This window comes from Hibiscus syriacus, unplaced genomic scaffold, assembly GCF_006381635.1.
Source record: "Hibiscus syriacus cultivar Baekdansim isolate YM2019G1 unplaced genomic scaffold, ASM638163v2 tig00111792_pilon, whole genome shotgun sequence".
Lineage (NCBI taxonomy): Eukaryota > Viridiplantae > Streptophyta > Magnoliopsida > Malvales > Malvaceae > Hibiscus > Hibiscus syriacus.
Window position 1 is genome coordinate 480,429 of NW_024063179.1, and position 22,447 is coordinate 502,875.

Here is a 22,447-nt window from a genome sequence, read left to right on the forward strand (position 1 = left end):
CTCTATTATGAAGGGTTACTCCACTCCAACCAATGAGATGGAAGATTGGAGTAAAGAATAAAAGAATAAGTTTCAATAAAATGGCAAGGCAATGCATATTCTATTTTGTGCATTAGGCCTGGATGAATATGCAAGAGTCTCATCTTATTCAAATGTCAAGGAAATTTGGGACAAGCTCCAATTCACTCATGAAGGAACCGACGAAGTGAGGGAAACAAAAATTAGTCTTTTCAACCATAGCTATAAAAATTTCAAGATGAATCCAGATGAAGACATCAACTCTATGACAAATAGATTTTTTATATTATCAATGGTCTCAAAGGATTTGGAGAAATCATCCTTAATGAGAAGTTTGTTAGGAAGATGTTCTATTCTCTTTTAAAGTCTTGGCAATCGAAGAATATGGTGATCAATGAAAAGAAAAACCTGAAGCTTCTTACTTTTGATGAGCTTATTGGCTCCCTACTCACTCTGAGTTGATGGTAAATGAGAAAGAAGAAAAAAACAAGAAGAAAGAAGAAAGGAAAGAAAAATGTGTTGCCTTGAAATCATCTACTCAAAGTGAAAACACCTTAAGTAAGAAGGGGATAAATAAGAAGAGATGGACAATTCTTCAAAATATTCAAGCAATTCATGACATCAAAGGAGAATGATGTGAAACATGAATCGAGTAAAAAGAAAGGTCCCATATGTGCTTTGAATGCCAAAGAACGGGACATGTCAAGTATGATTGTCCCCTCCTAGAGAAGAATGGATCAAGCAAAAAAGAAGACGTTTGTGGCGGATAGGAGTGATGAAGACAACTCCAATAATAAAGATGAATTAGTCAATCAATGCCTCATGGACATCGAAGAAGATTCAATGGTAACTTCTAACTCTTGTGATTTAAATTCTTATTCCTTTAAAGAGTTACAAGATGTCTATGATTAATAGTATTTGAAATTTGAGACTATGAATTCCAAATATAAGAAATTGATTTCTAAATTTAAAGTAAAAAATGATTTTCTTTTGAAAACAAAATGAAATTTCGAAAAATAATTTTGAGATTTTAGAAATCAAAATTAAATATTTAGAAAAAGAAAATCTTGATTTAAAAGTTAAGATTGAGTGCTTAACAAAAGAAAAATAAATCATTTTATACAATTCATCTTGTTTGAAAATATAAAAATGTTCACATTGCCATTTTCATGGTCATAGTTTAAATATTTGTCCTGTTAAAATAGAAAATCTTTTAAAATTATATCAATTTGGGTTCCGAAGGGAACTAGAGACATTAATATTAACATTCTAAAACCCAAAGAAATTTGGGTACCAAAATCCAAATGAATGTCTCTTGTAGGTGTGTCGGAGCAAATGAAGTGAAATGTCAAGTTATTTGAATGATCTAGTCCACACAAAAGAATGATGGATAATCTCTAAACTTAATGTTTATTGATTTTTTATATTGGTTGTCTATTGAGTTTTATGCATGTATGAGTATAGAGCATGAATGATTACATATTGTTTATTGTCTCTTGTATGTTGAAAATATATTACGATGAACATGTTTTTAAAGTTGATTTTTTTAAAAGTTTTAGTTTTTCATAATGAATTTTGTCAAGTTAAACTTTAATGTTTTAATGATTTCTTCAAAATATCTTAACCTTAATGTGCCTCTATTGAAAACTATTTTTAAAATAAGTGATATCCTTGATTTATTGAATAATTTTAACATTTGGAATCACTTTAAGCTTATGATACCAATTGATAATGTTTTAAAATATATTTCAATTGGCATCATTTTGGATGTTCATGCATATGTTGTTACTTGCAAATAAGATCTCCCTAAAAATTGATATTTATATCAAATGCATAATATTTTGTAGTGCTTTATGCATGTGGAATTTATTGTGCTACTTTTTGATATTACATAAAGCATGATAGTCTTAGATTTATTGAATTTCATATGCTACTAATGTGTTTTCTCTCATATCTTATTGAAATTTAGTATCTTTTATGTGTCTAAGTGTTTATGTTCCAAAACTTTTCATGTAATGCTTTTATTGAGGGTGAACCTTGTTTTCAAATGATTTTGTGCTTAATTTTTTATTTTGTTTTTAATTAATTCTCCATTGTTATTTTGAACCAATAAAATTTGAATTATTTTATATATAAAAAAAGGGAAAAAGTGTAAGGTTTGAAAAATTCAATTTCTCAAAGAAAAAGAGAGAGCTTAAAATATTGTCAATATTTTCTCTTTTTCAAATAATGTTCTGTTAAGCGGAAGCTTTTACCAAAAACTATTTTTTAAAGGGTTTTGTTATATGGGAAGATTGTTGAACCTATATTTTAGATAACAAATAAGGAAAAAATGATTTTGGACTTCATTGAATTTGTTCAAATGGTTCAAAAATAATTCAAAGTCCACAAAACTTGAAAAAAAAATTCCAACTATTTTTTACTTGATCTACATCTTAAAGTATGTTAAGAAACTCAAAATAAGTCAAAATATTCAATTTTAGGAGTAAGGTTTCGAAACCTCTGAGGCAGAATGCTCAAAACAGTCAAATTGTTTTATGGTTTCGAAACTCCCTTGTTGGTTTCGAAACCCCCTAACTGGTTTCTAAATCGTCATACCTTGTTTCTAAACCCTCATTCTAATGGTCACACTTTTTTAAGAGGGTTTTGAAATCCCCTTTAGTGGTTTTGAAACCACTATGCATAAATACTAAAATTGAAGGGCTTAAAGGCTTCCCACGACTTCAAAATATCCTCAAGGGTTAGAAATAACCATCAGCTCATTTCATCATATGTAAAAAACCCAATGACACTTGAAGAAGGTGACTACATCTATCCAAGCTTAGAGATCAAGAGAAATGAGTCTTCATTCTTATTTCCTTCATTTTTCTCTTGTACACAAGTGTATATAACTTAAATTCATATCTTCTGTATCCATTTTTGTGAACCTAATCCTTATAAGCACATACATTGGGAGGTCTTCTTGTTTACACTTTTGTTAAAAAGGGGAGTGGTTCTAGTTTATCCTTGAAAAACTAGAGAATTGTAAAGGTTACTCTTGAGCCTAGAAAAATAAAGAACAAATTAATGAATTTGTTAGAAAATCCTTATTGTGGAGCTGAGGTAGTGGATGTAGACTTAGTTAAGAAGTCGAACCACTATAAATTCGTTGTGTCAATTTTCTATCTTTTATTGCTTCCGTACTAAAGATTTTTAAAGGTCAATTCACCCCCTCTTGATGGTTTTCAATTGATCCTTTTGAGCCTAACAAAAACTAATGCCAAATAATTCAAAACTTACCTTGTTTATTATCAAATCGATCATTAGTTATAAATTCATATTTTTTTATCATATACTTCATAATTAATTACAAATTAGGGTAAAGTATAAAAATGATCCCTCAACTATAGGATATTATTTTCTTAAGTCCCTCGATTATTAAAAGTTATAAAATGGTCATCTAACTATAGAGTGTTACTTTGTTGAGTCACTTGACTATTTGTTATGTTCTAAACTCATCCTTTTCTATTAAAAATTTAACAAAAATATGAGTTGTACGTTAACCTGTTGAATGAGATATGATAAAATTTGGTCTCATAATCTTAAACAACTATCATATCTCAATCAACATGTTAACATTTTAGCTCAGTCGACCATTATTTTTTTCATGGAAAAGGGTGAATTTGGAACATAATGAATAGTCGAGTGACCATTTTGTAAGTTTTAAGAGTCGATGGACTCAAGAAAGCAACTCTCAATATTCAGGACCATTTTATAACTTTTAATAATCAATGGACTCAATAAAGTAGTATCCTATAGTCATGGGACAATTCATGTACTTTATCCGATAAATTAATATAATTATAGTATTAAATTCATTACTATTATTTACATTACCAAAACGTAGTTTTCGTCGATTTGATGACGTAGTTAAAACAACATCATTTCGATATGGATATATTAATATTGAAAATCACATTCATCTTTTAAAATGATCCTTTAATTTGGATATTGATTTTTTTTCATTAATATTTTATTGAATAATCTAGGGTATGTACAAGGCAGTATCTGTTCGAAGATAACTCTCAACCTTTCAACATTAAATGCTAGCACCTCTGACATCTATGGTGCTCAAATTCATGTTCTCAAAAAATATCAACAATTCATTTACCATGGAGGCCACTTTGTTCGTGCATTTTTTTCATTAAATTTTAAATAGTCTCAATTCAAAACAACTTTCTAATCATTGATTTGATCAATTATTGTTGGGATTGTTGGGTTCAATGAAGCTCAAATTGAACAACCGAACGATTGTGCCAAGAGGGGTTGAAGTGGTTTTGAGAGATATTTAGGGATTAAGGAGATTTAAAGGATAGGAAAAAATGATGCACAAGGATTTATAGTGGTTCGACTTTCTCATCCAAAGTCTACCTCCACTACCTTAGCTCCTCACTAAGGATTTTCTATCAAATTCACTAATTTGTTCTTTCTTTTTACAGGATAAATAGATAATCTTTACAAATCCCTAGTTTTTCACAGGCTTAGCTAGAACCACTCCCCTTTTCACAAAGAAAATAATATAAACAAGAAAACCCTTACTAGGTAGGTGTTTACAAAAATTAAGTTCACAAAAAACCTAAAGATATACAATTAAGCTCAAACACAAATATTTACAAGAGAAAGAAAATAAAGATTGAAAAACTTTTATGTTGTGTATGAAATCATGCATAGGTGTTGGTAACCGTCTTAAAGTGTCCTCAACTTGATTTTATAGGTTGGAATGTGCTTTTGGCAATTTCTAGTTGTTGAGAATGATTTGGAGCCGTTGGGGATAAAATCTCTGCAAAGTAAAACTGATCAGGATAGGGACTATCGGTACTCCTTTAATGAGTATCGGTAATTCATTTGTTGTATTTAAATAAACTAGCCGTTACTAGCCTTTGGGCCTGATCAGTATCGATATTATGATCATGGTATCGGTACTACTGTGTAAAGTAGTATCGATACCCCCATGGGTATTGGTACCTATATTGCATTATGGAATTTAAGCCATCTGGTAGTATCGATACTAGCTAGAGAGTATCGATACTTCTCTTATCTTTGGTATTGGTAGCGCGTGAGCAATATCGATACTGTAAGAATAATATCGGTACTACTGGCCCAGAAAAACATTTTGTGCTCAAATTCTAGTTTAATGGACTTTGAATTATTTTTGAAACCTTTGAACAAATTCAATTCAAGTCCAAAAACATTTTGCCTTAAATTTGTTATATCAATATATTATAAAACATAGTTAAAAAATCTTCCCCTTTTTTATATAATAAAACATTTGAAAAAAATTGTTTTTGGCAAAACTCCCCCTTAATAAAACATTTCATGAAAAAGAGCAATATTTGAAAAATATTAAAGCTCCCCCTTTTTCATAGTTGAAATTGAATATTTCAAACCATACTTCTCCCCCTTTTTGTTATATAAAAATAATTCAACTTTAAAGTTAAAAATAACCAATGGAGAGTAAGTGGTAAATTTGACATTAAAATCATTTGAAAAATCAAAGCTCCCCCTCAATAAATGCATTTCAAACAAAAATTTGACTTTAAAAGCTTGACACTTAAAAAATTAAATTTCAATGAAGATGAATAAACATGTTAGTAGCACAAGAAATTCAATATATCCAAGTCTAAGATACCTTATGCAATACCAATCGATAAATTTAAGAGCATGTGCATAAAGTTATCCAAAAATGTTATGCATTTGAAAAATTGATATCAATTGTTAGAGAGATATCATTTTCAATAAATCACTTGCATAAACATTTAAATTTAAGGTCAAAATAAGAAAATTTTGTAAAATCAAAAAATTAAGACCAATTTTGACCAAAATCATTATGATGAACTAAAAATTATGAAAAATCATTAAAACTTTAAAATGTTCATCATAACATATTTTTAACATACATGATATAGAAATCATAAAATCATTTAAAATCAAAGACTCATGCATGCAAAAAACTAAATGAGCAACCAATTTACCAAATCAATAAACATTAAGTTTATAGGTTACCCATTCCTTTTCAAGTGTGGCTAGAACATTTGAGTATCTTCACTTTCATCACCATTGCTCTCACACACCTACAAGAGATATTTAAGTAGATTTTGGTATCCAAATTGCTTTGGATCCTTGAACGTTAGGTTCAATGCCCCATGTTCCTTTAGAAATTCATACTTGTTTAATTTTAAAATATTTTCTTTTCTTTATAGGACAAGTATGTTCCTTGTGACCATGAAAATGGCAATCTGAGCATTTTGCCATTTTTAAAAATGATAAATTGGTTTGAGAAATTAATTCTTTTTCCTTTGTTAAGTTTTCAAGCTTAAATTTAAAATAAAGATTTTCCTTTTTCCAAATCATTGATTTTGATTTTTGAAAGCTCAAAATCATTTTTTAAAATTTTATTTTACTTTTCAAAATCCAATTTTGCTTTAAAAAATCATTTTCAATTTTCAATTTTGAAATTAATTTCTTATATTTGAAATTCATGGTCTCAAATTCCAAATACAACTCATCAGAGGCAACTTGTAACTCATTAAAAGAATATGAATTAGATTCATTTGAGTTAGAAGATACCTTGGGCTCTTTAAGAGCCATTGAGCACACCACCTTTGTTCGTTCTTCTTTCTTGTTTTGATAGATCTTTTTGAGCTTATTCCAAAGGTCCTTGGCATTTGAACAATATGAAACTCCTTCATAGATATCAGGATCAAACGCACAAAATAACATGTGCATGGCCTTAGCATTTTGTTGAGTTCTCTTACGTTCTTGGGCACTCTACTCCTTTGTCTTCTTCTTTAGAGAAGAGTAGCCATTATCGATCATCTCCCATGCATCGAGTTCATTGGATTGGATAAATTGCTTCATTGATTTCTTCCAATGACGGTAGTTGGCTCCATTGAAGTATGGAGGTTTGTCCATTTGTTGGGAGTCTTCTATATGGAGCGAGCCGGAGGTGGAATTCATCTTCTCGGATGTGTCGATAATTGATAGAGTTTCTTCTATGACCTTCTAATGATTCAAGCTTTGATACCAATTGTTGGGTTCGATGAAACTCAAATTGAACAATCGAATGATTGTGTCAAGAGGGGTTGAAGTGGTTTTGAGAGATATTTAGGGATTAAGGAGATTTAAAGGATAGGAAAAAATTATGCACAAGGATTTATAGCGGTTCGACTTTCTCAACCAAAGTCTACCCCCACTACCTTAGCTTCTCACTAAGAATTTTCTAACAAATTCACTAATTTGTTCTTTCTTTTTCACAGGATAAAGAGATAACCTTTACAAATCCCTAGCTTTTCACAGGCTTAGCTAGAACCACTCTCATTTTCACAAAGAAAAGAATGTAAACAAGAAAAACCTTACTAGGTAGGTATTTACAAAAAATTAAGATCACAAAAACAAGACATAAAGATATACAATTAAGCTCAAACGCAAATATTTACAAGAGAAAGAAAAATAAAGATTAAAAAGCTTTTCTCTTGTGTATGAAAGCTTGCATAGGTGTTGGTAACCTTGTTCAAGTGCCTCAACTTGATTTTATAGGTTGGAATGTGTTTGTGGTCGTTTCTAGCCGTTGGGGATAAAATTCTCTGCAAAATAAAACTACCCAAGACAGGGAGTATCGGTACTCCTTTAATGAGTATCGATACTTCCTTTGTTATATTTAAATAAACTAGTCGTTACTAGCCGTTGGGCCAGATCAGTATAGATACCATGATCAAGGTATCGATACTATTGTTTAAGTAGTATTGGTACCCCCATGCGTATTGGTACGTATATTGTATTCTGGAATTTGAGTCATCTGGTAGTATCGATACTGCCTAGAGAGTATTGATACTTCTCTTACCTTTGGTATCGGTACCATGTGAATAATATTGGTATTGTTCATGCAATATCGATACTATAAGAATAGTATCTGTACTACTTACCCATAAAATATTTTCTGCTCAAATTCTAGTTTAAGGGACTTTGAATTATTTTTGAAAACTTTTGAAACCTTTGAAAAAATTCAATTCAAGTCTAAAAACATTTTCCCTCAAATTTGTTATATCAAAATATTAAAAAAACATGGTTCAACAATTATTAGTATCTATTATTACTGTCATTGTTAATAGAATCTATACTAAAACATTTACATTTCATTCATGTTTCCATTAATTTGAGTTTTTAAAAAACGTCATAGAAAACGAAAATTGAGAAAATTTGTCGCTCTAGAAAGCAAAACTATTATCTCCCTAAAATGTTGCGGATTTGGTGGGCACATCTTAAGGACATTAATACATCCTTACAATTGATAATTGTATTTAAATGCATGGAACAAATGTGCTATATGATAACTAGATTATTTATGTTTCTTATTATTTATAAATTAAAAACAAACTGAATATTTGAGTATGTTGAAATTTATATCCTTTCGTTATAACGAAAATAATATCAATCGAATTAATATTTAATCAACAGTATAAAAGATATTTTCAGTATTTATTTATTAATAATTAAGAACCAGTTTGATATTCAGTAAAAACACACCACCGATAAATAATAGCATATCGGATTATATTCCCACTCAATTATCATTGCACCCACTTGAAAAACATAAAAGCTAATAAAAATTAATCCATAATTATAATCAATCATTAACTCTAACAAATATATTCGCTAATTATCATAGTTGTTGATTGGGATTTGACATGATATGGTGACTATAATATAATTAAAAACAATACAATAAAATATATTTAATTTTCAAATTATCAACAGATTAGATAGTTATTAATAATATATTTAACACTGTAATTATGATTTTAATCTTTATAATATTAAAATTGGTGATTAAAAGCTTTGTGAATTCATATTAGAAAATACAAAAGAATGTGAATGTCAAGCGAATGCCACCAACAAAAGCAACCGAAAAAAAGGTGAAAAGGTGGCAGACAAAACCACAAAAAGGAGAGGGAAATATCCAAAGATTCATGAAATTGGATTCTAAAAAAGATAATAAAATCGACATTTTGGTATCGGACAAGGAGCGCTTCACCGCATTTTCAAGACTAGTTATTGTCTGTCCGCTGCCAGCTTATAGTTCAGAACCCACCCACCAAAAACCAAGAGAGAAAAGACCCCGAATAGCTTGGAAAGGGAAATCAGGGTTCTTTCGGGTGGGGAATTGATCGGACTTTGGGTGTTTTTGGGGCTGAGGGGGAGATGTCCACAGGTTATATGCGAAAATCTTTCAAGGACTCTCTGAAAGTGCTGGAAGCTGATATTCAACATGCTAATACTCTGTAAGTCTTGGAAACTTTTGTGGGGCTTTTCTTCTCTTGCTTCCCCAAGCTTTGGTTTCTTCTTTTCGGTTATGTTTTTCTGTCTTTGCTTTAGTTCATGTTGGGAATGAATGGTACTGTTGAATTCCGTATGATTCAGCTTTAGCAGCTATAGTACTAAATTGCGGCGGCTGTTACGAACATTACAACATGATTTATTTCTTAAAAATAATTATGATTTTATATTACGGATGCCGTTGCGATGTAACGGTGACCTTACGAGACCGTTACACTGTCTTGTAGCCATAATTTATACCATGTTTATAGCAGTGTGTATTTAGTATTTATTTACTGATGTAGGATGGAGCTAAGATAAAATATCGGGAAGGAAAAAAGTTTTATTTGGCTAATGCTTAAACTAATATTGATGTATTTTCATCCATATATGTTTAATATAATCATAATTATGTTCTTCCCTTTCGGCTTAAACATCGTATAGTACAATGCAAGGTGCAGGGCGTCGGATTTTCCAATGGAGCACGATGGGGCATGCCTTCAAATGAGAATGTCATACGGTCCAGCTGCGCACCTCTTCTTGTTTTTGGTTCAGTGGACCGACATTCACCTTGCAGGAGCCCTTGGACTGTTAAGAATACTAATTTACATGGTTTTATTTCGTTACTATATGTTTAGCTCGTATGTTTATGTGATGAAAGTTAGCTGATTTCGTCACCCTATCGCGTTCTGCAGGTTTATGTGGATGGAACTACCACGATGTCTACGCATGAAAAGAAAGCGAGCGTCAGAGAGTTCTATGGTATCTTTCTCTGTCAGATTGTTTGGTAAATTTGCAGAGTGTAGTTCTTATGTTATCCGAATGCTTATCGATTCCTATTTGTCCTGCTGTTATCTATCCCTCTTTGCAGCAACTTCAGAATGGTGTCACTGATACCGAAGATAAAAGACAGAAAGCAGCATGCATGGATAGGTATCGTAGAAGAGAAGATGAAGAGTGCAGACAGCTTGCTGATGTTGATTTTGAAAGAGAAGAAGAATGCGGAATATGCATGGAGACGGACAGTAAAATTTTGCTACCAAACTGCAACCACACCATGTGCTTGAAATGTTATCGTGAATGGTATTCTTCCTCTTCCACCCCCTTAATCCCCTTATTCCTTTCTCGTTAGACATCCTCGAAAGTTTATAGGTTTACAGTCCTGTCGACGTGGTAATACCCTTTAGAGACAATAATGACATATTTAGAACTTATCGTTTTGTTATTTGCATTCAAATGCTATTTAAAGTGCTATGAAATTAAATCTTTGGAACTTATGGTTAAAACATACAATGATGCATCATGTCGAATAGATAAAATACAGGGTCATCCTTTACGTTTTTGTAGGGGGAACCATAAATGTGATCCGGTAGTCCAAATTGCTGTTGAACATGTCATCTCAAGTCTGAAATGCTTTTGAATAATTGATTGTATTCGAGCCTAAAATCTAGTGTCTTGGCATCGGTATCATACTTGATTGCTCCATACTGTTTACTGATTGTATACTATAGTTGTCTATCGTTTTTCTCTTCTGGTATGGTCAAAGTTCCGAACAACATAAAAGTAGAGCTGAATCATATTGGTTGCTCGTCTTATCTGTGATATGTATTCGAGGCCATTTTTTTTTCTTTTGCAATCCTTGAACAACTTGTTGCAGTTGCAGGCGGTCAAGATCACAGTCCTGTCCTTTCTGTCGTGATAATCTCAAGAGAGTTAACTCCGGAGATCTCTGGGTATATACAGACAGCCGGGATATAATTGACATGACAACGGTGACAAGAGAGAATCTTAGAAGGCTTTTCATGTATATAGATAAGTTGCCACTCATTGTCCCTTATACCATTTTTGATACTTATGATTCCCACCTACGGTGATAACGCTCAATCTGGCAAATTTTAGCTCATCTTGAATGCAAATTCTTTGTTCCCTCTTCTCACCATAAGAAGAAGAAAAAATCATGCCCGAGTTGTTGTGGGCTGGTGCTGAAGTTGAGGTAGTTCATCTACAATTTATGTAATTGTATTTAGTACATCTGTACATTCTCTGTATAGCCTTATGTTTTGATTATTAACAAATCCTTTACCAAATCATATCTGCCTCATGTTCTTTTTCACGAGCTTACTGAATTTATTAATTTAGATAGTATATTATAAAGGTTCAATAACTATTTCAGTTCGATTTTTTCTATTCATAATATTACGATTCGAATTTTTAACTTTACTTAAGAGACTTAATGACTTATTTCACTAGATTAGTTGATATAAGTTCATTATTTTTTCCGAAAACATGATAGGATAATAAAATTGACAATCACAAATTTATCCTTCAACTTTTACACCTTTCAATTTGATATTTATTTTTTTTAATTTTTTTTTGATATTTTAATATTTTATCAAATTAATCCTTAAAATCGTAAACTTCATCTTAGGCCTATAAACGAACCGAACGTTCAACGAACCGTTCGTGAATCGTTCGGAGGGAAGTTCGTTTTTGTTCGTTTATTTATTAAACGAACGAACATGAACAATATTTTGTGTTCGTTTAATTAAATGAACAAACATAAACAAAAGGCTTGTTCGTTCATTTACGTTCATGAACATTCGGTAATATGTTTGCTTATGTGCATTCATTTATGTTTAACCCAATATCTCTAGACCCATTTAAAATATTAGAGTCAAATAAATTTTAATCTCACACCCATAAATATTTTAAAATTTAATTAATTTTAAATACAAATAAAAAAACTCAAAACAATTAAATAAAATATAATTCTAAAACTGTTAGGAAAAAATCTATTTTCATTTATGTTCGTTTACGTTCATTTATGTCCATTTATTGTCTTTGTTTATGTTCGTTCATTTGTATTCGTTTATTATGTTCGTTTACATATGTTCGTTTACGTTCGTTCATTTGTGTTCGTTTATCATTTAAATGAACGAACATGAACAAGCTACATTCCTTAACGAGCACGAACAAGAAATTTTTTATTCGTTTATGTTCGTGTTCGTTCATTTGCTCGGTTAAAGTTAAACGAACGAACATGAGTTCATCTTCTATTTTAAAGTAATCACATGCATCATCAAGATTCTCAATTATTGAGGCCAAGAAACTAAACATCACCCGTAATATCATATCATTATTATATCCACACCAATTTTGGCTGTGACCTCGCAAATTCTAATGGCAGATTTAGATTCTCTGCTTGCATCATCTATACATGCTTTCATGTATTTGTTTTGTGGTCCATGGGCACAGGCTATTTTTTTTGGGGGGGGGGGGGCGGTGTGGTGGGTGTTTATTTCGTCGTTCACGGATGAAATACAAGCAAGGTGAGAAGAGAACATTAGAGATTAACAGGAAGTGGGTCGGGTTTTTAGGATTTATAGACTTTATTCGTATGTAAGTGTACAAATTATGGATTTTAATGTATACTTGGGAAATCTGATCAGAACTCGATTTAACTGAATCAAGAAGCGAAATATGCTCAAATATGATGACTCAAATTTGACTCAAAATCCAAAAAATTGAATCGAATCGAAACCGACACGAATTCTAGCTAAACCGAAAGTAAATCAAACTGAAAATAACCTGAACCGAATCAAAACCAACCCGAATTTTAGCCAAACCGAAAGTAACATAAACTAAAAGCAACCCGAACTGAAAGCAACTAAATCGAAAATTACCCAAATTTAATTATCCAAACTCGATCTAAACCGAACATTTACCTGATTTTAACTTGATAATTAAAGTGTATAAATATTTTTTTTAGCAATGTGTTAAATAATAAATTAGTATGATAAAATCCAAGTATATATATATTAATTATTTATTTGATTTGAACTTTAATTATTTTTATTAATTAAATATCTAAATTTAAAATTCATATACCTAATTTAATTATTAAAATATTTAATAATTAAATAAATTTGAATTAACTTTAATCTATAATTCATTCATTAATTAATTAATAATTAGGATAAAATTAATTTTGCTCCATTAAATATTTTCTATATAATCTAATTCTAATTTTATAAAATAAAAATAACTTTAGCATCTTAGAATTATGTTAAAATTTATTTAATTTTTATTTTCTATTTTTAATTTAAATAATAATTTATTAATTTAATATCTATTTTAGATTTCATTATGAAATTAATCTTTGAATTATTTAATAATAATTTATTAATTCAATATTTCATTTTGGATTCTATTACCTAATGATTCAAAATAAAATAAATTGATTTTCAATTTATTTCAATCAAATTATGAATTATTAATTTAATGTATTAGAACTATTAAAATGACTTTCCAAAATGTTAAATTAATTTACAAATTATTTTAATTCCTTCATATAAGAAAAATACAATTATTTAAATTTAATATGAAAATAACTTATTTTTACACAACACAAATAACTTATTTTTACAATATAAAGATATCTATTTTTATTTATAATTAAAATAAAAATATTATCAATGGTATAGTAATATAATATCATTTATAGATATATTTAAAATAATATTTATTCAAACATAAATAGTATATTATTATTACTTTTAAATTTAATAAAAATATTATATTTGTAATTGAACGTTAAGCATCTAGTTTTAAATTTTTATTGATAATAAAAGTTATAATTAAAAAATTTGGTTTTTTATTAAATAGATCGTACCACAAATTCTTTTACCCTAATCAATAAAAAAATCTTGATTTGACCCGAAGATGCAAAGTTGACCTAAATAAAAAATAACTGATTGAATATTGATTCGACTTAAAAATCAACCGATCGGATTTGATCCAACCCGAAATCAGTTGATATAAATTGATCTGAATCGAAAATCAATCGATTTGATATTGACCCGACCTGAACCGACTTATTATAGACCCGAATAAAACTGAAACCCGAAATGACTCGACCGACCCGAACCCGACTTGAACTAAGTTTAAACCTAGAATGACTTGAACCGAAATGACCCGAACCGAATATGAGAGATGCAAACTATGAGAGAGATGCTTTTATTACATCAAAGAGATAATATAATATTTTTCTTGTTTTGTAGCCACCTAATTTGTCCAAGAATTTCAAAATTCATCTTCCAGGGCTGTTGTACGATTGATTTATATATTTTTAACCATCCAAATAATTTCATCTCTAATTTCGCATTTGAACTTGTATATAACATCAGTGAAACCACGTTCTTGCAACTCAAACTCATATTTCAACCATGGTTGATTCACAGTTCTTCAGCTTTGCCTTCCTTATCTGGTCGGTACCCATAATCTTTCTCCGAGTCATCCTCGGCAAAAGGCGAGGCATGCTTCCTCCAAGCCCGCGAGCACTTCCTGTTATCGGACACAGGCACCTCCTTGGCCCCATACCTCACCAAGCTCTTAACAAGCTCTCGAACCGTTATGGACCTTTGGTTCACTTCTACATTGGATCGAACCGTTGTCTGCTTATTTCCTCCCCGGAACTGGCAAAGGATTTCTTCAGGAACCATGAAACTAGCTTCTGAAACCAGCCAAAGCTTTCAAATCTCGATTACCTTACGTATGGTACGTCTGATATGGCCATGGCACCTTATGGACCCTATTGGAAGTACACGAGAAAATTGTGCATGACTGAACTTTTAGGGTCTCGGACATTAGACCGGTTGCTTTCGATCAGACGCGACGAGATGAACATATTTGTGAGATTAATACGGGAGAAAGCCGAGACAGGGGAGGCGGTTGACATTGGAGCGGAGCTGATGAAGCTGACGAACAACGTAATATCGAGAATGCTACTTGGCAAGAGGTGTTCGGGGATAAAGAAGATGAGGCCAGTGAAGTGCAGGCAATAGTGAAAGAGATGAATAGCCTCAGCACAAAGTTTAATTTGGCGGATTCATTCTGGTTCTGTAAGAACTTGGACCTGCAAGGGTATAGGAAAAGACTGAAGAATGTCCGGGACAAATTCGATATCCTGATGGAGAGTGTAATATCGGAACATAAAGAGGCGAGAAACGAGAGTGAATCTGCAGGCAACAGCGACAAGGTGAAAGACGTACTCGATCTTTTGATCGACATATCGGAAGACGAAAATGCCGAGATGAGATTGACCAGAGAAAACATAAAGGCCTTTGTTATGGTAAATTAGTCTGCCGCTAGTAACTTTTTTATTCACAAGGACAGAACTCATGCATATTCTTGCTTTTGGTTATGAGTTTTGCAGAACATTTTCGGGGCCGGGGCGGATTCGTCTGCTGTTACCATAGGATGGGGACTATCGGAGTTGATTAACCACCCGGATGTGATTGTGAAAGCACAAGAAGAGATCGACTCATCCGTCGGAAGAAACCGAATGCTGGAAGAATCTGACATAGCAAACCTTCCATATCTCCAAGCTATAGTCAAGGAAACACTGAGGCTCCATCCTTCTGGACCATTAGTCGTGAGAGAGTCGACAGAAGATTGTACCATTGGCGGTTACGATATTCCAAAACAAACAAGGCTTTTCGTCAATCTATGGGCTCTCGGGAGGGACTCCGAACACTGGGAGAACCCGCTCGAGTTTATACCGGAGCGGTTTCATAGTGAAGAGTGGAAGCAACAAGGGAAGTTCCAGTTTTTGGATTTGAGGGGACAACATTTCAACCTGTTGTCATTCGGGAGTGGAAGGAGAAGCTGCCCTGGAGCTTCACTGGCACTACTGCTCATCCCGACGGTTCTCGGCCGATTGATACAATGCTTCGATTGGAAGGTCGGAGATGGAGAAAATGAAGATTGTGGTGTTAGTATGGAGGAAAAAGCTGGAATAACTCTTCTTATCATCCTTTGGTTTGTCGCCCAGTGGCAAGGCTTTCATATTCTTCGGTTTGAGTAATGTTCTGACTCTGCTCCTTATACTCGTCGCATAAATGCTTGTAATCAAATAAAAACATGCAAATAACGTGATATGTGACACTGATAGCTTTAACTTGTTTTCGTCGACAAGATCAAGTTTCGAACACAAGTATGCATCCGATATAAGAGAAACGATAAAAATATGACATAACACGAAGACATGAACGTATTTTAATCTATATAATACAAATCGGCGCAACAAACCGACACGAATTTACAGATTTAACCACACTAATTCTGGTATGAGCATCAAGGGTGCCCCTAGCTTGGTAGTGTGTCCCATGGTGAGCTCTGCTTTCATTTTGTTTCAGTTTCTCTCGTTATTTATGAATGATACATAAATTTGCAGGCACCCTTTTTCTCACTTATTTCGTCTGTTTTCAATAAAAATCGATACAAAATTAAATTATATCAACAAAGAGTAAATAGAAAGATTGAAAAGGGGAAGCAGGAAAGATTTCTTACATTCCAAGTTTCATTCTTATTTGCAAAAGGAGGTTCTCCAATGACATAAGCAGGTTTTGAGCATGGTTACTTATGAGTGGCACCCTAGCTTGAGTGAATTCTTCATCACTATCATAGTCTGAGCGTTGGTTGGGGCTAAAGGCTCTCAGTGCCATAGTGAATAGTACCGAAAGTCCCTGCGAAGAAATGACTCGAAACGTAACGAAACACCCTTCGTAACCCATAAAATGTGAAGATAAAGTTACCTGTCCTAAGAAAATAGTCGAGAATATCCATTTGAAGATGTCGATATTAGACTCCACAAATTGTTTGAAATCACGGAACCTCCCTGTCGGATCTTTGGGTATATCCTGACCTCGACGACGAAACTATAAATGCTTAAAATCGACAGAGAATAAATGAAGTAAGGAAAAAGGGGACAGTCTCGTACCTTTTCCCACTCTGAGTTTAAGAGTATATCAGCTGCAATTCCAGTCTCTATCAGTAGAAGCACTGAGATTATAACCATGTACTTTCTACCATTAAAGAAAATATTGCTTGCAATACTAGGCTTACTATAAAAAAGGGGAAACCGGCATCCACAAAGAAGTTTACGAGCTCTAATGAAGCTAAAAGGATACACAGAAAAGGCAAGATACATGTGCACTATCAGCAGCAATATGGCCTAGGCATGTTAGTAGGCACAAGGTGACGCCTGTGCCCTGAAAAGTGTATATAAACCTGCAGTTGTAGTAAGATCAGTAAACACACAACATAAAAGCGCCATGAAAGAAGTTTGATGTAAATTACCATGGAGCAGTGGAATCCAAGTCCTCAAAAGATGAGCCAGCCATGTCTCTCTGCCAAACTCTGAGCATCCAAAAACCATATAGGATCATAGCAATCCCTACCATGGCCATTATCAGGTTCACCGCTTTCAACTTCGATTGCATGCAGGATTTTAGAATACCAGCCATTGTGAAGAAACAACCCCAGAGCTCTGATCAATACCAGAAGGATCTCAAGATTAACAAGAAGATACTTGGGGGGATGGTATATAGAACTATAGAGTCTGGGGATACAGGACAAGGAGAAATGGGTGTGGCAGTGGCTTATCAATCAAAGAAACAGTGACAAGTTCTTGTTTTTCTTTTCTTGTTTGTGTGCTTCATTTGATATATAATATAACTTCATTTAGTATATATATTATACCAATAATAAATAATATTAGTAGGATCCACTACAACACCATCAATCATCATCTTTATCTTTAAAATTTCTATCATGTAGAGATTTCAAGTCACCATGACTAACAATTCTCTACTCAAATCAGAAGAGGTAAATCGTTACCGACCGAATAGTCCACCGCCATTTTGAATCTGTCCAACTTCCTTTTCACAATTATCTCTCATTGTGCTTCAACAATATATATGTCCAAAAGCTACACTTGTAAGTATCATGAGATCCAAATGGGTGGGGTTTTCTAGATTTTAGCTTTCCAAATGAAGCAAGGGGGAAAATGAATGGACAATCTCATCCAAACAACAGTTGTGATGGAATTATTGAGAGACAGAGGGAAATTTCTCGGAAGCTATCTGTTTGTTTTCTTGTTGCTTGGCTTTTATATTTTTACTCTGTCAAATAATAACGGTCTCTGTTTTGTTTTAATTAGGTAATCTATGTTTTGTATAAATCATTCTCAAGGCTTGTTGCTGTGGTGTAGTGGTTATCACGTTAGTCTTACACACTAAAGGTCCCCAGTTCGATCCTGGGCAGCAACAAGATTTATTAAGCATTGTACAGGTTTTTTTTGTTATTGCAACAACTATGAACTTTGTAAGTTGATACTTTATAAATGGGGGAGCACATTATTGTTTTAGGGAAGAATTCAAATATTATATATAGCAGTTATAAATCTTTGAACCTTAGAAACAAGCCCATGAAAGTGGATTGAGACAGAGAGAGAGAGTCAGAAAGAGAACTATTAACAAGCTATACATTAAATACTGCAGAAATAGCCACATTGTTTACATGTATAAAATGTCAAGGAAATTAGCTTTAAAGAACCTCAAGAAAAGAAAGCACACCAAAAGGGAGTAATCTTCTAGTGAAATAACAAATGACAACAAAAGGTTTAAACCAAAAACAAAATGAAGATTAACTTATATTCTTGCCAAGACAAAATGGATTCAACAAATGGCAAGCGTAAACTTCTTCCAACAAAATTTTTCCATGAAAAAATCATGGATCAAGGGGAAAGTTAAAAATGAATATGGCATACCTCACCAGTGGTATGAAAACGAAGTTCTAGCAAAACAACAATTAAGTCTGTTTGGTCCTTTGTGGTAAATGAATTGTTGTTATTCCTTAAGGTTTCAAGTTCAAGCCCAGGAATGTTAGAGGTGTGAGCGCTTAATGTTAAATGATTGAGAGTTATCTTTGAACATATTACTACCTTGTACTTAACCCAGAGTTGTATCAATGACCTCCAATTAGTGTGAAGAGATAAAATCAAGAATTACCTTTTATTTGTCCTTCATTAAACTGATCAATATCTCGCCTTCCAGAGCTCAAAACTTCACAACACACACAATATGTAACAAATAGATATATAAAGCAAAACACCAAAAATATCTCGTGAAGTTTACCTCTGAATTGGTGATAAATTCTCTGACAACGTACCAAAGTTGCACATTTGTATCCATCAGCTGTAAATTTCACACATGAAAATTAATTTTAGGTGACAAGCAACCAAAATGGACACGAGTTAAATGATGCACACCAAGAATTTGAAACCAATCTCAGTTAACCTTGGTGCTTCTTTATCTATGTGGAAGCAAAAATATAGAAATCATGACACTAAACATGAGATATAGTGTAAAGATTCGATGTAACTTCTAGATAAAAATATAATTATTATTTAGAAGATATATCTTAGGAATATTCTAAATTAATATAGAAAAAGTAGATATCTAGAAATATCCATAAAATAATTTAGATATTTATAATATTTAATATTATATCTAAAATTATTTATTAAAAGAATCTAGATATTTATAATGTTAAATAATTAATATGAGTAATAATATAATAATAATGATGAGTTTTACCATTGAATTAAGAGCTATAAAAGAGGGAAATGAGTGCCACAAGTGTGAGTTTAGAGAAAGAGAGCTAAGGGTATAATATTATAATTGTGTTCTATTAATAAAAGTTATTTCCCTTAAGTTTTTCGATTAAGCTTTAGTTGTCTTAAGTTGTTAGTGCATTTGGATTTGTATATGGTTAGTTCTACCACCTAAATAATATATGCTAAAAGAGCTTCAAATATTCTCATATACAAATTTGAAAAAACAACAGTAAACTTCCTCTTAATATCAATTCTATTAAGATCGTATGAAATAAATTATTTAATTAGAATTAAGTAACAAAGAATAATATTATATATATATATAAAATATAATATCTAAAAAATATCTTATGACCTCTTTATAATGAATCGTTCGAATGATGATAGACATTTGAACAAAACCTTACAATTTCCTGGTTAGTATTTTCTTGGGCACATTGGGTTGGTTCCATATGAACAAATATTTGATAAAACATCCAATCGCCAGTCAATATATTTTTCAATTAACCAATGAATGAGATTAATTAAGTGAAACATCTCGAAAAAAAATTTGTTTGTCGATCTTATTTCTTTTTATTAATTCATCCTAATTTATCATAAATTTGGATTTTTCAAATTCTCTCCATGTAAATTGATGTTCACCAATAATAAATGTACGACTGATAAATACACTATTAAATAATGAATAAATTAAATTAATAATTATGTGTGTAAATATATATAAAAGTTATAAAGCATAGCTAAATTACAAGTTTGTACTTGTGAAATGTTGAAGAAAAGGTTTAAGTTTACGAGACAATATGTAATCTTCATATCTTGTATAATAATTTCTTGCACCGAAAGAGAGAAGAAGATGATGCTTATCATAGATCTTCTCAACTCATCAAAATCATTTCCTTTATGGGTTTAAATTTTGTAAAACTTTTATTCATTTATCTTTAAATATTCATAAGTATTTTCTTTTGGGAGTTTGTTTAAATACTTTTGTAATTGGTATCATCAATAAAATTACATTAAATATTGTTGGAAAAATTCGATAATTTTGGAGCTTTTAATGAGAAATTGATCCAAACGTTGTTAAAGAAAATGTGAAGCCAATTGTTGTTTCATAAAAGTGCAGACGTGCACAATATGAGTAACGTGAATGTTCGAATTGGGGATGGCTCTTTGTACGTTTGTAGATATTTTAACCCAAAGTTGAAATATTTTTTTCCTCAAATAAAGTATATCTTTGCAAAATTCGTTTCGGAACTAAAAGGATAAATATTAAAAGGTTCCTTTAATCAAAACAATAATTTTGGAAATTGCTTGATTGCTTGATTCTCATAAATGTTTCATTAGGTAAAAAACTTGCAGTTGTTTACAATGTGAAATCCCTATAAATATCATGTAAACCTATTAGGTTAAAAATCATTCAAAACAACTCAAAAAGAATTCAAAAAGTTTTTTTTTTCTTCTCTAGTTTTTTGGTGATAGATGAAGGCAAGGAATAGTTTGTGAACTTTGTAGCAGTGCAGTTGTAGCTGATCATCTAATTTTTGTATCCTGGGAGACAGATGACCAATGATCTCAAGTACCATCGGAGTGGCCAAAAATTTGTCTTAAGGAAACTGCATAACTGCAGACCTCAACTCGTTTCCATTCTGTTGTTGCGATTCCAAACGTGTATCTATTTTACACTCCTTTCGATTATTTAATAGCATATTTTTTTTTCATGTTATTGATCATTTTTTTGTTTTATTCTTAATTCGTGTATATGAACTTTACAACGAGATCATGTCGTGGAATTAAATGTTATTTGCCGTGTGAATCAATTATTTAAATAAGATTTTCTTTTTATTTTATCATCTTGGATTGTTATTCTTCTAAAATAATAAGATAGATTCTATCTTTTACCTTTCTGAAAATCCAACACGTTTCAAAAATCTTGGAAAATTGTGAAAAGCAAACAAGTTCGTTTTCAAGATTTATCATGTTCTTTTTACGGGTTTGTAAATTTTAAAGTGCACAAATCTATTTAATATAAATTGTTGTTAAAGTAACGTTGGTTACTAATTTTGAAATGTTGATTCTATTCGATAATAAAATTAAAATAAGCGATATTGATTTGGATCTATGCAATGGTACGTGAGCTTTTTGCAAATTGTTTTGCAAGCTCACGTAGAAACCAACTTGTGAATATACACAAATACATAGTAATTAGCTTATGGTGACTAGCACATGGTAATTTGCCTTTTTTTGCAATTAAAGAATCAATGTGATTCTAACTATATTATGGTATTATTAGGGAATATCATTATGGTAAGATTTAACCCATAAAAGTGCATGTAAGCATTAATCATGATATTATTCATGATCATATTGTTATGATATTATTACCATATAACTTTTGGTCTTTTAATATGAAATATTAAATATGTCATGAAAAAAATATCTTTGATATTTATAATTATTGATTGTGTTTTGGAAACACTATGAATTTTATTAGTGTACTAATAATTTCTTTTGAGAAATTTTATAGATACAAACATATTCGGAGTTTAATCCAATGCTTTTGATTATTGGGCTATCAAAAGTAAAATCAAATGATTGATTCCTTTTGATTATTGTGTTGTCGAA

The 22,447-nt window shown here is 31.6% G+C and overlaps 2 protein-coding genes, 1 non-coding gene and 1 pseudogene across 5 annotated transcripts; 3 read left to right on the plus strand and 1 right to left on the minus strand.

Moving 5' to 3' along the window:
* The first annotated feature begins 8,980 nt into the window (after positions 1-8,980).
* Positions 8,981-11,459, plus strand: LOC120170724 (E3 ubiquitin-protein ligase AIRP2-like). Of its 2 annotated transcripts, none has more exons than XM_039178611.1 (5): positions 8,981-9,335; positions 9,825-9,981; positions 10,065-10,131; positions 10,218-10,452; positions 11,033-11,459. In XM_039178611.1, the coding sequence occupies exons 1-5, from the start codon at positions 9,256-9,258 to the stop codon at positions 11,241-11,243; spliced, it is 750 nt and encodes a 249-aa protein (XP_039034542.1). In that variant the 5' UTR covers positions 8,981-9,255; the 3' UTR covers positions 11,244-11,459. The 2 variants fall into 2 exon arrangements, with proteins under 2 accessions (XP_039034542.1, XP_039034543.1); XM_039178612.1 differs by having other exon boundaries at positions 8,983-9,335; positions 9,831-9,981.
* Positions 11,460-14,594: 3,135 nt separating this feature from the next.
* On the plus strand, positions 14,595-16,230 carry LOC120170735 (annotated as a pseudogene).
* Positions 16,231-16,357: 127 nt separating this feature from the next.
* Positions 16,358-17,850, minus strand: LOC120170737 (tetraspanin-19-like). Of its 2 annotated transcripts, none has more exons than XM_039178618.1 (6): positions 17,509-17,850; positions 17,340-17,439; positions 17,150-17,230; positions 16,965-17,087; positions 16,720-16,895; positions 16,358-16,628 (listed from the first exon to the last, which is right to left on the minus strand). In XM_039178618.1, the coding sequence occupies exons 1-6, from the start codon at positions 17,673-17,675 to the stop codon at positions 16,616-16,618; spliced, it is 660 nt and encodes a 219-aa protein (XP_039034549.1). In that variant the 5' UTR covers positions 17,676-17,850; the 3' UTR covers positions 16,358-16,615. The 2 variants fall into 2 exon arrangements, with proteins under 2 accessions (XP_039034549.1, XP_039034550.1); XM_039178619.1 differs by having other exon boundaries at positions 16,445-16,628; positions 16,965-17,069; positions 17,509-17,849.
* A 556-nt stretch (positions 17,851-18,406) lies between these two features.
* TRNAV-UAC lies at positions 18,407-18,479 on the plus strand. Its single transcript has one exon. It is a non-coding gene; the product is annotated as a tRNA-Val (tRNA).
* Positions 18,480-22,447: the final 3,968 nt, after the last annotated feature.

What these genes read in the sequence shown, in the direction of transcription:
- LOC120170724 (XM_039178611.1), top strand. Translation starts at nt 9,256, where the DNA reads ATGTCCACAGGTTATATGCGAAAATCTTTCAAGGACTCTCTGAAAGTG. An exon ending in GAGCGTCAGAGAGTTCTATG is followed by an intron (nt 10,132 to 10,217) that starts GTATCTTTCTCT and finishes CTATTTGTCCTG; the next exon opens with CTGTTATCTATCCCTCTTTG. An exon ending in TTGAAATGTTATCGTGAATG is followed by an intron (nt 10,453 to 11,032) that starts GTATTCTTCCTC and finishes TTGCAGTTGCAG; the next exon opens with GCGGTCAAGATCACAGTCCT.
- LOC120170737 (XM_039178618.1), bottom strand. Translation starts at nt 17,675, where the DNA reads ATGGCTGGTATTCTAAAATCCTGCATGCAATCGAAGTTGAAAGCGGTG. An exon ending in TTGGATTCCACTGCTCCATG is followed by an intron (nt 17,440 to 17,508) that starts GTAATTTACATC and finishes CTACAACTGCAG; the next exon opens with GTTTATATACACTTTTCAGG. An exon ending in CGACTATTTTCTTAGGACAG is followed by an intron (nt 16,896 to 16,964) that starts GTAACTTTATCT and finishes ATTTCTTCGCAG; the next exon opens with GGACTTTCGGTACTATTCAC.